The sequence below is a fragment of the Calliopsis andreniformis genome, chromosome 5, assembly GCF_051401765.1.
Source record: "Calliopsis andreniformis isolate RMS-2024a chromosome 5, iyCalAndr_principal, whole genome shotgun sequence".
NCBI classification, from domain to species: domain Eukaryota; kingdom Metazoa; phylum Arthropoda; class Insecta; order Hymenoptera; family Andrenidae; genus Calliopsis; species Calliopsis andreniformis.
Genome location: NC_135066.1, coordinates 19174520 through 19188939, shown reverse-complemented (window position 1 = coordinate 19188939; position 14420 = coordinate 19174520). Strand labels below are relative to the sequence as shown.

Here is a 14420-nt window from a genome sequence, read left to right as displayed (position 1 = left end):
GCTTCTGTGATAGCCTTTTCCAACTGTTATTTGAAGTGTATATTATGCTCTACACTTCCTATTGCTTGATAATTCATGAATAATTTTGTCTCAATATAACCTCGACGGTACACTCACGTTTTTTACAAACTATTTTTTCATTTCACCTATCTCTTATCTTTGAGAAATCAAATCTAATAAGTTTCTCTCGAATAAGTATACTTCGAATTGATTTGAAGTCGAGAGTTTATATCAAGACAACACACTACCCCTCTAAGAAATTAAGCGTTTAATTTAATTCATTTGCAACACTAACTTTCACCTTAAAGTTAATTAATCACGTAGGTAATTAAACAGTCCTTACTTAGAAAGTTGTTTTAAATCAAACTGTTTAGCCAATTCCTCTGATTTAGTTGGCAAGACTAAAAAGATTCTCTTGTTGTAAGATTTTTTCATCATCTCGTCCCTCAAGTTTTTCACGAAGTTTGACAAACGTTCCTTCGAACCAGTCGTCATGTTTAATTCAATTGCATCGACCTGCGGAAGTAAGTGCAAATTATTCGATTAGAAACAATTCACAACTTTTTATCTAACAAGGGCAACATCGACTTTGTTTTTCTCTAATTATGAAGTACCATTAAGGAATAATATAGTTCTTTATTATTATTATTTACTGGGTGTAATATGTGTACGTTTTAATATTTTAAAGGGTGGTAGAAAACCTCAAATGGATCATAAAATGTCTTATAATATAGTGTTCGATCTGCTTCCGTTATGAATATATGATATATGTATATATAAATATAAAATGTATAATGACATATCCACATAAAACTATCCACACCACCGTTCATAAGCATTTGGACACTCGATGCAACCCAAATAAAACATCCATATCTTTATTTGAATGAAACTCTCTTTAATTATCTCTAATTAATGATGATTATATAGGAATATCCATTACCTTTTGCAGAATCTTAATCAGATAATCGATAGCTTCCTGCTGGTTAAAACCGAAAGTCTTTTCGGGGTCGTCCACAGAGATGGTGAGTTGAAGAGCCGGATTAATCTCCTTCAAGGATTTCCGAAAGTTTTCGAAACCTAGAAAATATCAATTAAAATATAATATTTTACGATCTGATGAAAATTTGTCAGTGATTAGGGCTTTTTTTCTAAGCTAGATCTTGATCATTATTTACACAAAAATTCAATCTCGCCGATTTCAACAACCTTGAGATATATTGTCAATGTCTTGAATAATTCCACTTGTAGAGGATATTAATTGTAACGGCCATCACGATTGTTCCGGTATAAATGCTAACTTGATAAAAAAATGTTTTCAATAAAACAATAACTATAAAATTCATGTCAATATTATTTTGTTTTATTACACTGTCCCATTCAATACAATCAATTCATTGCACTATCAAAATTCACTTTTCTAAAAAGTAAAAACTTAAACCAATAAATGTAGAAATGAACTTACTGGTACTATGCATTATTATCTTTGTAATGGTAAAAATTAGAACTAGAATAGTCATTTATATTTTTTGTTATTTTGTCATAAACAAAAGTGTCCCATTCGTGCCACCTCTCCCCTATATTTTTAGCACCTTAGTACAAACTGCTTTTGTATTTTCCGAAATGCCTTTAAAAATAATTAGTACCATATTTTTTATTTAACTTTTTGCGATGTGCCTACTTTTCAAAAATGCTTTTCTCATAATTTGTAATTTCTTTATAGTTGCGCGAACGTACATTCCAGCAAATCGCCTCTATTACAAATACCTACTCATATTTACTTTTTACACAATTCATTTTTGATTTTAATTCTTAATGTATGTAATTGCAATTGTTTTTATTTGGAATTTGGAATTTGAAAAATGCCGTAGTTTCACTTCTGTAGTAGGTACAATAAAAGCCAGACAGCAAGAGAAACTATCCTAATTCCGCCTTTTTCAAGACATAAAATACCCCGGAAGTACCAAGTGAAATTTATAGCTTGTTGCTGTCATTCTTTTACACTTTTTTGTTTTGAAAAAAGCACAAGGTACCGATAGGTACCAAGCCTCAATGTGCGACTGTTTAGCGGAATAAAACTACCTGTTTTTGAAGTATTTAACCCTTTCACGTTTCTTGATACATCTGACACGTGCATTCTTTACGGTCGTCGCTGATCATGCGTTAGTGCGTAGTGAGGCTTCTATTCAAGTAGCCGGTCACGCACCATCGCGTGATAGATCTATGTTCCGTTAACAGGTGCTGTGTGGTTGGCATTCTGGGACAGCCTGTCGTTTCAGATAAGCAGCAAACGTGTCATACAAAGAAATTGTACGTGAAGAAGTTATGTTTAGGTACTGGCCATTAATTACTTCGAATATAACTCGCAGGAATTATAAATGCACATGTTGATCTTTTTGAATAAATTTAAGTAAAAATAAATGAAAATATTACAATTTACTGTAGAATGTAGCTAAAATAAATTCTCCTTCCATTGGTGTCTTATATTATATTATGCAGGGTGTCCCAATAAAAATTACCACCTTGATCATCTTTTAAACTGTATGAGTAACAGAAAAGTTTTTTAAGTAAAACTTATTTGATATGAAACAGGTCATCATATGGTTATGTCCATTTCTTTGTAGGTGAAGTCGCTGAAAACATGTGAAAGTCACTTCTGCTTTTCTAAATGACATCCTAGATTTTTCTATTTAGCATCTGATAATAGGTCTCAAGACGAATAGAAATATATATAATACAAGGTCATTCAAAGTCATGCAAGAGAGATGATGAATAATAAATAAACTCACTTTCTTTAGATGTAATATTCGAAATGTCATCCATCGGCATTAATACAACGCTGTACACGTGTTGCTAGTAATGCAAGTTCTCTATGACACGTTTGGAGACACATTTACACTTACTTCTTATGGAAAACATTCATGGACATGTTGTACAAGCATAATCACGATTTATTATACCATGTGCTATTTCGAATATTACATCTAAAGAAAGTGAGTTTATTTATTATTTATAATCTCTTTTGCATGATCTTGAATGACCTTGTGTTATAGGTTTTTGTATTCGTCTTGAGAACTATTATCAAATATTAAACAGAAAAATGTAGGATGCCATTTATAAAAGCAGAAGTAACCTTCACATTTCTTCAGAGATTCCACCTACAAAGAAATGGACATGACCATATGATGACCCCTTTAATATCAAACAAGTTTTATTTAAAAAATTGTTTTATTACTCTTGCAATTTAAAAGATAATCAAGGTGGTACTTTTTACTGGGATACTCTGTATAATAATTTTATATACTTTACCACTCATAAGTATCCGAACGATTTCACAAATTTGGAAAATTACAGATTTATTGGTAGCAATTGATATTTATTACTCAGATTAACCATTAATTGCTACTAAAAATACAATTACTGTAATTACTATGTATATACTTAATTTTGAAATATAATAAAAATACAAAACAAGTGTAATGCAAAGAAACCTGTATCTTTCTCAACATGTGACACCGTTTGAATACGTATGAGCGCTACTGTATATTATATAATAATGGTGTATACTTTATTGCATACATACATTCGGACTTCTATTGTGAAAGATTTAATTAACCACCAATTAGTATGGAGAAACGACGACATATCCCAAAGGGAAGGTTATATGTAGTAGTCTTGTTAATAATAGTAACCTACATATTTCAGCGTCAGTATGCGAGAAATAAATACATAAAGAGAATCGTCAATTATATGAAGAAGAACGTTTTACTAACTCAACAATTTTTGGTGGACTTATTTCAGTATAAACAATTTTAATTGCAAATACTTAAATGTATCATACCTTCCTTTACGACTCTGTAAATTTTGTAATTTTCAGTTACTCTTAATTAATCCTCAGAGACCACAACAGTGTAATTAAAATGATAAAAAGAGAGAAAGTAAAGAACATTTAGCTGGGAAAACCAGTTCAATTATTTCTGTAAGCAGGAAATTAGAGGTCTGGATAAATCTGTCAATGAACACTACTCGTATATTCTCATTTCTCTCTAAATATTGTTTCCTGTTATCGACTGCGTAATTTTCACATCTCGTCTGTTATAATGATTTGAAATTTACGATTTCGCTAAAATAGTGGACTGAAGTAAATTCATTCTTGCTATTTTTTTATATTTATTGAAAGTAACTTCATTTTTTACTTTTTGCATGACAAGTGAAATGTTGTACAACTTTATATTCTTGTAAGAATATTTTTCAGTTGTCAAGTATCTATATTTCATGATGTCAACAAAAAGTGTTAGTGAGAAGTTCCGCTTTCTTTTACATGAGATTATTAATGACCTTATACAGTCGCCGCGACGCTATTAAATGAAAGTACAATTAATTGTTTTCATATGCTTCCATGGATGGCGATGACTATAATAGGTACTTTTTAGAAATTTTAAAACATTGTTTCCTAACACGCTGGGTACGGAGCCGATGTCAATGTCGGTCCACAGGAACCGACACCGCATCCAACGTGCTTGATGACTTTGTTTTAAATTGTTGTAACAAAACTTGAAATTTGGCGCTCTCATAATTATATACGCGTGTACTATTTTCTAATTTAACGACGTCTTTCAACTATACAATATTCTATGATTGAGGATCACGAAAATCCTATTGTTCAACACAGATCAGCAAACTATATGTGTATGAAAAGTAGTTTCTCGCATATCCGAAGACCCAGTATCCAAGTATATATCCCAATATCTAAATATTCTATTATTGGTATATGTATTCTATTATCCAGAACTAACTCTGCACCATGCTATAATAATGGCAATTAAGCAGAAGCGGATAGTTCTAATTAACCATAGAAGATACAACAAAATTATAAAGAGCTTGTAAGTATGGGTTCTTTGAATAAGGAGTATAAGTATGTAGGATAAGTGGTACAAACGGAAAGTTGGTGATTCTAAATGAGAAAGTAAGTCGAAAATATGAAAAGCAATTTTTTAATACCATGCTTCGTTTTTGAGAAAATTAATTTTGAATTTTTACCGAGGACAAGAGTACCGAAATACAGTTTTAGACACTCGAGAGACAAATGCGCAGAGGGGAGTGCTTCTAGCTTACAGTAGAGAAAGTCAGTGGTTAGACCGTGAGTGTTCCTCCTTTACTCTGTATACAGTAGTTACTCGATCGAGAGCTGCGGCTATTTCTACTACTTTATTTGATATGTGCCACGGAGTAACCAATTTCTGAGAACCTTCGCGCTCGAGCTTGACGCCCGAGGACAAGGGGCCCTAAAAGACAAGGATAGTATTAGGGATTAAGGATAGGAAAAATTGAAGTTTCTTATTTGCAAATGACCAATCGATTCCTTGTGCTCTCCCGATGAAAATAATATCAAACATGACATGATTTCAATTATTTATAATAAAGATACATAAAACTTGGTTTGTAGAAAGAAAGGTCATGCTCGTCCGCGCATCAAATGCTACGAAAAGTACAAAACTTTACTAATTCCCCATTATTCACTCTTTTCCTTAAACAAATAATTTTCGAAAATTAAATAAATTAAGAGCTATTACACTTGTAAGAATTATTCCCAATATGTAGCAAGTATGTACAGAGGGTATAAAAAATGTTCATACACCGACTAATTTCGAATAATATACTGTGAAATTGTAGTTTATTAACTAATTTTTTATAAACGAGTTTGTACATATTCTCGGAAATTTCTAGAACAGATACAGTGCAAAAGAATTAGTTGGTCGAATAATCTGCAATTATCAAAAAAAAAGAGAGAGAAAAAAACATTGATCGAAATATAAGAGCAATAAATATTCGTACAGCTGCTACATTTTTTAAAACTCATTAGAAAATGAGAAGAACGTGGAAATTAAATTTACTTGACAATGAAGAAGTAAAATAAACAGTTAAGTTAAGTTAAATTGATTTTATAATTGCTGCGACTCTTTTTGGCAGTGAATTTACTAATTTCGCTGTTACGCTAAATGAGGTCTTATTCCCTTCTTCCATAAGAGCATTTTTTAAATCTTCTTTAGAGGATATTTGATGTTTTCTAATGTGACGTTCCAAGTAGTGCCCTAGGTGTTCAATGGGGTTCGAGATATATACCATATTTTAGTTTTTTAACATTAGTATGTACTTATATATGTAAAATAATATATAATTCCCTATTATATATATTCTTTATATATATAATAAAGGATGAATGATATGCAGCGAATTAGTACATCGGAGTACGGACGAGTAAACTCTTTCTTTCCACAAACTGAGTTATTAAGTATCTTTGTTATAAATACTCGAAATAACGTCGTGTTTGATATCATTTTCGTCGGGAGAGCACAAGGAATCGATTAATGTCACTTACGTGAAAATCCGTTTGCAAATAAGAAACTTCAATTTTTCTTATTCTTAATCCCTAATGCTATGCTTGTCTTTTACGACATCATTAATTGCGGGTGTCGAGCTCAAGCATCGACGACCGAGTGAGACCTTTTTGTTTGCTTCTACTGTTGTGTATCAATTATATATCTCCGCGGCCAAGAGCAAAGGAAGCCGAATCGACTACCAGTCACGACAAAGGCTCCGCCCAAAGCTGAACCGCGGTTCTTAATCGAGCTACTACTATACTCTTCAAGGTTTCAAGTACCCAAAACTTACTTACTTTGTACCCGATCGCAATTTAAGTTCAATTTTCTCGAAAACGAAGCACGTTATGAAAAATTGTATTGTGTATTTTCGACTTTATTTTTCATATAGAGTCACTACCTTTTTTCTTATACAACCAGTTCGGAGAGATTTATGTTGAAGAAGTTAAATTTTCTTGATCTTTACCTCAAGAAGAGCTCCAGAAATTATGCTAGGTAGGAAGTGGTGGTAGAATGTAATATTTGAATAAGCTGTAACTAAAAATAAGAATACGCGTTCATTATTTCTTTATGAACATAATGATTTTTGGAAATATTATTTATGGAATGACCTAATAATAGTTCTATAAACTATTCTACATTTCAATTAAGAAATTAATTATTATAAGATATAAGATTACTTTCAGAGCGACTCTGTCGCGTGTGGGTACGCGCGTAATGGTCAGCGTTTCTCACTCAATAACTTGCTCAGTCAGATACGGCACAACATCACGGTGTTTGCGCGCGACCTGCGTCGCTCTGAAAGTGGTCTAGGTCAATCGAGAACAAATTTTGCGTAGGTTAATAAATGAAAGTTTGTCACTTCTTTGCTGCTACTCACAATGAACAATGTTCAAATTATGATAGAATCTCACAGTTTTTTATATGGATCAAAAAATTATACTATTATGCTCACTATTGCAATTACGTCACCTCCCAATATTTAAAACTTACGTATTTTCGTAATATCTGTTTAAAAATTAAAAGGGGGGAGGGAGGGGACGCTGTTCTTAGTTGTGCAGTTTCGAGTACTGTGAAACTCAGCGGCACCTGCCCTTACAAAAATTTCACCATTACGGCATCCACGAACAGGGCAGAGATGAGCCACACGTGACTTATACCAGAACCTCGTTTCAAAGTATCAAACACACGTAAGAATGCATAAGTAACACAATGTACTAATAAATACAAAATAAAATAAAAGTAATAAATACAAGTTATACAATATGCGCATGAAAGTTACTATGGAAATGTTATGTTTCTTATCAAATAAAACTATTATGATTTTATACAAAATATTCTTTGAGTTATTTATATTTATTTATGATCCACGCGTTGCCGAGCACATCTTTCTGCGTTTAAACGCTTACATAAGTTACGCCAGGTTATGCCTGTGGTGTAACCTTCCATTACTTTCTATATAAGTTTATCAAAGGACGAAATTAAAAAAATGTATGATCTTCTCAGGTTTGGGGAAATCACGATAACGATATTACTGATATCGCCAATGATTTTGGACATAAAACAAATATTACACATCGCTCATAGACAATAAAACTGACACAACTGGGGAAACCTCAAAAGTAAATACATTTGCTTGTGATATGTCACTTTCGTCATATATGAGCGATATTAAACTCCTTATTGTATGAATAAATTATTCTGAAGTTTCATATTATTTTTTATATTAACACATACACGGGCAAATTTAGTTCGGCACGTGAATGAGAAATGTATGACATTAGTTATTTTAAATCTTGCTAGATGGGACAGCTGTCCAAATTTCGCAGTGGGGTTAAACCCCCCTACGTGCAGATGCATTAGTGCAGCCAGATTCCAATAAGCTGGATATATGAACAGTTAATTGTTTTCATGTTGAAACGAATGTAAAAATTCGTTGATGTTGATAGAGGACACAGTTTTCAATAAACAATTATCACAAGGTATTATATTTTTAATTAAAATTTATGTTATGATTAACACAATATTTCAGTAAAGTAACTTGCATTTATATTAATTTTCATAATAATGTAGCTCATAAATCACTCGACAAAAACGTTTTTAACCCTTAAATAGTGTGGTATCAATATTACAATATAATATGGTAGAATTATTACCATTCCATTATCAAAAATTATTAATAACAATAAATCTATAATAATAATAATAATAATAATAATAGTAAAATAATAGTAAAGTATGATTATCTGTAAGTTATTCACTGATATTTTACACAACAAATATTAAAAATGAGGTAGTAGAATTGCTGTGATCCCACTATGTCAATTAAGGGTTACATTACATTATTCTCAACCTAATAGTATAATTTTTTAACCTATACAACAAAATTTATACGATTTCATCATTAATTGAATAACGTTTCTAGTTTTTCCAAATACTTGTTCTCCTTACTACTTCCATCTCCTCATTATTCTGAATAATAGAGGTTCTCTTATATTCATAAGCTCGGTAACATTCTTTCACTTTCACTCAATAAATGGCCAAATATTAAAAACTTCAAAAGTTACGTATAAAGTCTTATCCCATTAATTACATAATATAAAAGACACAAATATCCCTGAATCCCCCAAATATTAAAAACTCCAGACGTTATGCATGAAACCTTGACCCATCAGACGCATACTATGAAAAAAGCAAATATCCTTGTAATGCAATTACAATTTCAAGCACATTGCATAAAAATCCAGCTGCACGGATTACGTTCGAAAGTAGTGCGCGACGAAAACTGGTTTAGCCGAATTTCCATCTTCGAGAATCCAGTCATTTCGATACAGGTAAGTATATCATCCCGTAATTTCACCAGCGACTGGTCATTCTTGCTCAAGGACATATTGGAAATTCGACACATAAAGTGAAATAATCCTTTTTGTTCCTACAGGGTGAGCTATAAGCCACAGTGGGTTCAACTTTTTGATTGCTTTCTTCTTATACTACATTCTAGTAGTTTTCGGTAACGGAATCTTGTTTTTTATGTTCAGTTAATTTTTTGCGAGGTAGTTTGCTTGTATATGAGTATTGGATGTTTACAATGTCTATTATCATTTGTACGATGTACTAAAACTATGGAAAGAAATGTCGCGAAAGGAGAGCAGTTCTAATTAGTCAGACTGGAATAAACCATACCTGGTCTCATACGCATTTTCGGCTTTAGTAATATGTTATATTATTAAATGCCGTTAGTGCCATTATTATTCAGACAGTTCGAGTGTTAATTGCTTACTATGTGAGAATTTGAAGAACTGCTCAGATTCTATGGGTTATTATTTTATCAATTGATGGAGGTCAGTTTCATTCTACTAATAAACTGTCAAATAAATTAAGAGAAAGAAAAATTGTCTACACGAGTTTCTTTGGTTTTTCAGGTGGATTCTTGAATTGAAAAAAATTCTTGCCTTGAAGGCCTACGATAATGAACGGTTTGATCTGGTTCACACAATACTTTCACGACATGATGCTTTATTTCAAATATTCTGACTGCTGTTCTTATAAAATAGTAGAAAACCTAGACATTGTTTCACATTATTTATGGACACATACATTACGCAAATGACTTCTATTTTCCATTATGCATAGACAGTCTCTTTTTAAGTTTCTACTGCATGTTTTGACTAAATAAATTTATGTCTCTACATCCTCAGTTCCACTATATATACATTCAATATTCTCCTTCAGTATCATTGAATTCCATCATTGTGGTTTCCATCATCGTAACAAGTCAATTAGGAAACTTTACTACAAGAAACTGAATTAAACGACGAAATATAGATTCCAAGAAAACATTTCTGACGTTAAAAAGTATAGCAATTTGCTCTTTCTTTTAAGTTAACTTTGTTGTACTGAGATATTATTTAAATGGTTTTTAATTATTTATTTCTCAATCATTATAATCGCTACTACACGTGCGTAATCGATCAACAAGTGCTAATGTCACACACTTAAGCATTTCTTATTTATTAAGTATGTTTCTTAAGTATTTTTCATTTATGGCATTACATGCTGCAATGATACGATTCTTTGTCCTTTGTGGTGTCGATGGTATTTTGTAATAAAGCTCATTTTGTATAATGTCATGTCTACTAAATTTATTCTTCACAATAAATCCACCGATTGGGGAATAGACTTTGTAAACACTAATAGAAGTTTATCAGATTCTTTGAAAAATAATATCTCGATAACTATTAGTTTCCGGATTAATATACATTAACAGTTTTTTACTCAACATTCTTTTCAATTGCGCAGTCAACTTTTACATACTACAATTGGAAAACTCAAGATGACCTTCATATCTCGATAACAAAGAAAAACAGAAAAAAATTAATTATAGCATGGAGTGTCTCCCTTCATATCTTACAATTTTTGCTTGAAACATTTTTCTTTATAATAAACAGTTTTCAAGTAATTTGTATGGCAGATTTTGATGAATCACCCTGTATAAGAGAAAGTAGTAAGTATGTATGTGTTTGTTCGATCTGGATATTCTGGAAAGACCACTTTCGGCGATCCTGAAGTTCAATTTGCCACACCCATACACAATTTGGGCCATACAAGCCAAATACGGTAAGTCACAAAAATATTTGATACCGATCTAAAAGATCCACGGAATGCGAAAATAATACTTACATCAAACGTCTCTTGAGCGATCGGAATTACAAGGACCATAGTTATAATGATATCAATATCAGCCTTACACTTAATTAGAGAATAAAACTTTTGCGAGTTGTTCTCGAGAATACTCTCAAATTGTGTGTGTATGCATACTTACTAAACATCGTGTTGCATGAATGAATATTTTAACTTTACGTCACATCAAATTTTACATTGATTTCCCATTCGGCATAACATCCGGTTTATAATTTTTCACAGTTTCAGGACAATTTTACGGATTGTTTACATTTTTAACAAATTACTTTCTTGGTATACCTATAATATTAGAATTTTCACCATAATCAATTTTTAAGTATGTTAAATACCTTTATAATTTAGCTTAAGATATCAAGACACGAATTTGAAATTAATTTAAAAAACGAAAGGACGGTACAGTAAACCCGATAACAACTACTTGTCAGGTAACAAAAGATGCACCAATCGTAACAATGTACGTGAGTTGCGGTTAGGTTTCAATATCCTGTTGCAAGATCAAGGACTAGGTTGCATGTTGCATTCCTACGGATGCGTTACTTACGCAATCATGAAACAGTTCATTTTACAGTTTTCTCTGTATTATTTTATTTCGTAGAGTCATTATCATTAATCATAAAAGTCGATAAACTAATAAAAAAACTAAACAATATTTATATACCATGTACTTCATACAAACTTATTGCAAAACATGATACTTAATGAATGGTAATAAAATTTGTTGCCGAATGGCGACTGAATCGTTAAACAGTCCAAACGTCTTTTAAATAATATTATATAAGTAGAAGTAGTGGTAGATAGTATCGAATTTGTGTCGTTTTGGTGTAATGCCGTTGTATCAGTGAAATCCCATAAACAAAGTCTAAAAATTATACACTGATCACCCTATATAAGGTATAACCTATATAGCAAGATGCTATCAGAAAAACAACAGTTACGCAAGATTTCATGTCAAGCCACAGAAAGGAACCCAGAAAGTATCAAATTATCACAACAAGAAAAATCCTACACAAATGCCACTAAATACGAAAATACGCCTACCAAGAACCAAATTGTTATAATCTAATTGATGGATAGTATTAGCATTAAAGAGTATGCCTGTGCAATTAGAAGAGTAGACGGCCTTAAAGCAATAAGGTACATATCCCGAACCTTAAATGGTAGAAACTATATGTATTTAAGAAACTGTCATCTCTCTAACCAATTAATACATAGTAATATAAATAAATGACATAGAAATAGAAATAGGACCAATAGGACAATTAAAGAAAACAAGAAGAAACCGTGGGAATCATACGTCTCACCAATAACAAATACAACACCAATTAAATAAGTATGAAAGAATTAACAGCAATTAACAAAGGTAGACTGTCCACTGGAATCAAATTCCTAGAATAAGATGAAGATAAAGTAGTAACGAACTCTAAAGTTATTACTAACATCATTGCTGTGAAATTCAAACTTAATTCAAATGATACTAATTACTCATCGGCTTTCCTGGCAAATATAACTAAATACCAAAAGTAAATTGAAGAAATATTAACTAAACAAAACCAAACAGAATACTCCAATTAACAAAAGATTCGTCGCCAGGACCGAACAGCATTCTAAATAAAATGCTCAAAAATCTTTCAACATCGGGATAAAACCACCTACTTAAAATTTTTAACTGCTTATAGATCCATAAAACTTTTCGTGGCAATTGGGAAAAAGCTATACTTGTAGGCGAAATCAGGGACAAACGTAGCAATTTGGGTTTTTACCTATGTAACTTCTAAGTTTTATATAATCGTCAAAAAGGTCGTACATGACAGTAAACCTACATTATTAAATAACATAATGGAATAAAAAAACTCGCAATATATCACACCAATTCTTTTAAATAAGCCTTTTTAGAGTATGTTATTTGTTACTTTTTTCCCTACCACTAGAGATGAAAGTAACATGTACTAATATGAAGCAAGGACAATGATAACACCTTATTTAAGATTAAAAATTTAATTAACAATAAGTAATAGAAAAAATACTTTTGAAAGGTATTTCTATTTATTCTGAAGATGAAAATAAGTATAAATATCATAACATACACTTTACATAGACTTTTAAGATGTCAGTCCACAGTCTGTTTTTCTTTTACGAATGTTGAACATTCTGTAAACATTAATTCCGTATTTGAAGATCACGTTTAAAAACTTAATAAGTCCATTTTTTTCGATTTTCTGTTTTTATGTCATATGGTTGCCACAAGGGAATGCTTTTATTGTATTTCAAAGTTAAAAAGCTAAAAGTTTTGACAAGTTCCAAAATATGACTAACGATTTTCATAATGAGTACATATACAAGGAAATAACTTAATCAGCCTATGTAAAATAATTTGAGAATAATTTGATAAATTAATGAGAAACTCAAGTTATTAAGTAGTTTCTAATAATTGTATTGAAAAATGTTAACTACGCTGATTACATAATTTATTGTAGTTATTTCACAGTGTTCTGTTTCAAACTTCAAGATCGCTTGTCTGTAAAATTTAGGAAATGTTGCTTAACAAGTTTTTTCCTCAATAAATTTTATTAAAATAACATATCGGGTAAAGCAAAGAGAAAGAAAGAAAAAAGCCGGAAGTTAAAATCGGTTCCCTGGCCTCCCCTACCAATACCTAAACCTGGCAAAAATAAATTCAAATCAGATAACTATCAACCACTATCACTAGCAATCAATATGTGTAAATTAATAGAAAAAGTAATGTACTTGAAAGTGAACAATTTCTTAACACAAATCCAGCATGGGTTTCGGCAACACCATTCTACTGCAGACGTCTTAATCAATATAAAAACAGATATATGCAATGCATTCTAAAAAAAACAACTTATGATAACATGTTTAGACACTGAGAAAGCATACGACGTGATTTGAAAACCTAAAATCATTAAATCTCTCATCCAATTTAATATTAATGGTTCTATGTTCATCTTTATAATAAACTTTCTAACAAATAGATCTATCCAAGAAAGAATTAATGGTATACTCTCTGATCCAGCGGAAATAAAAAACGGAATTCCCTAAAGTACAGTGCTCAGTGTCATGTTATTTTTGACAAAAAATATCTTTTTGCAGGCGAGCTTGCTATAATGTGCAACGGGAAAAATATATTTGGTCCGAGAAGCCATAAACAATCTTCTACAATGGTCCTATAAGTCAAGGCTCAAATTTTCCGCTCTAAAAACTCAAGGCGTTCTATTCTCCAAAAAACATACCCATCAAAGCATACCAAACATAATCATGAAAAATACAAAAATAAAATTTGTTGACGCCATCAAACATCTGGGTCTCGTACTACATAAA

The 14420-nt window shown here is 31.5% G+C and overlaps 1 protein-coding gene across 1 annotated transcript in view; it reads right to left on the bottom strand.

Moving 5' to 3' along the window:
* The window catches only part of LOC143179660 (uncharacterized), a 41530-nt gene that overhangs the window by 13254 nt on the left and 13856 nt on the right, over positions 1-14420 (bottom strand). The window contains exons 3-4 of the mRNA XM_076378974.1: positions 944-1080; positions 344-516 (exon numbers count right to left, since the gene is read on the bottom strand). Coding sequence (XP_076235089.1) covers positions 344-516; positions 944-1080 — 310 coding nt within the window. The remainder of the gene's footprint in view (positions 1-343; positions 517-943; positions 1081-14420) is intronic.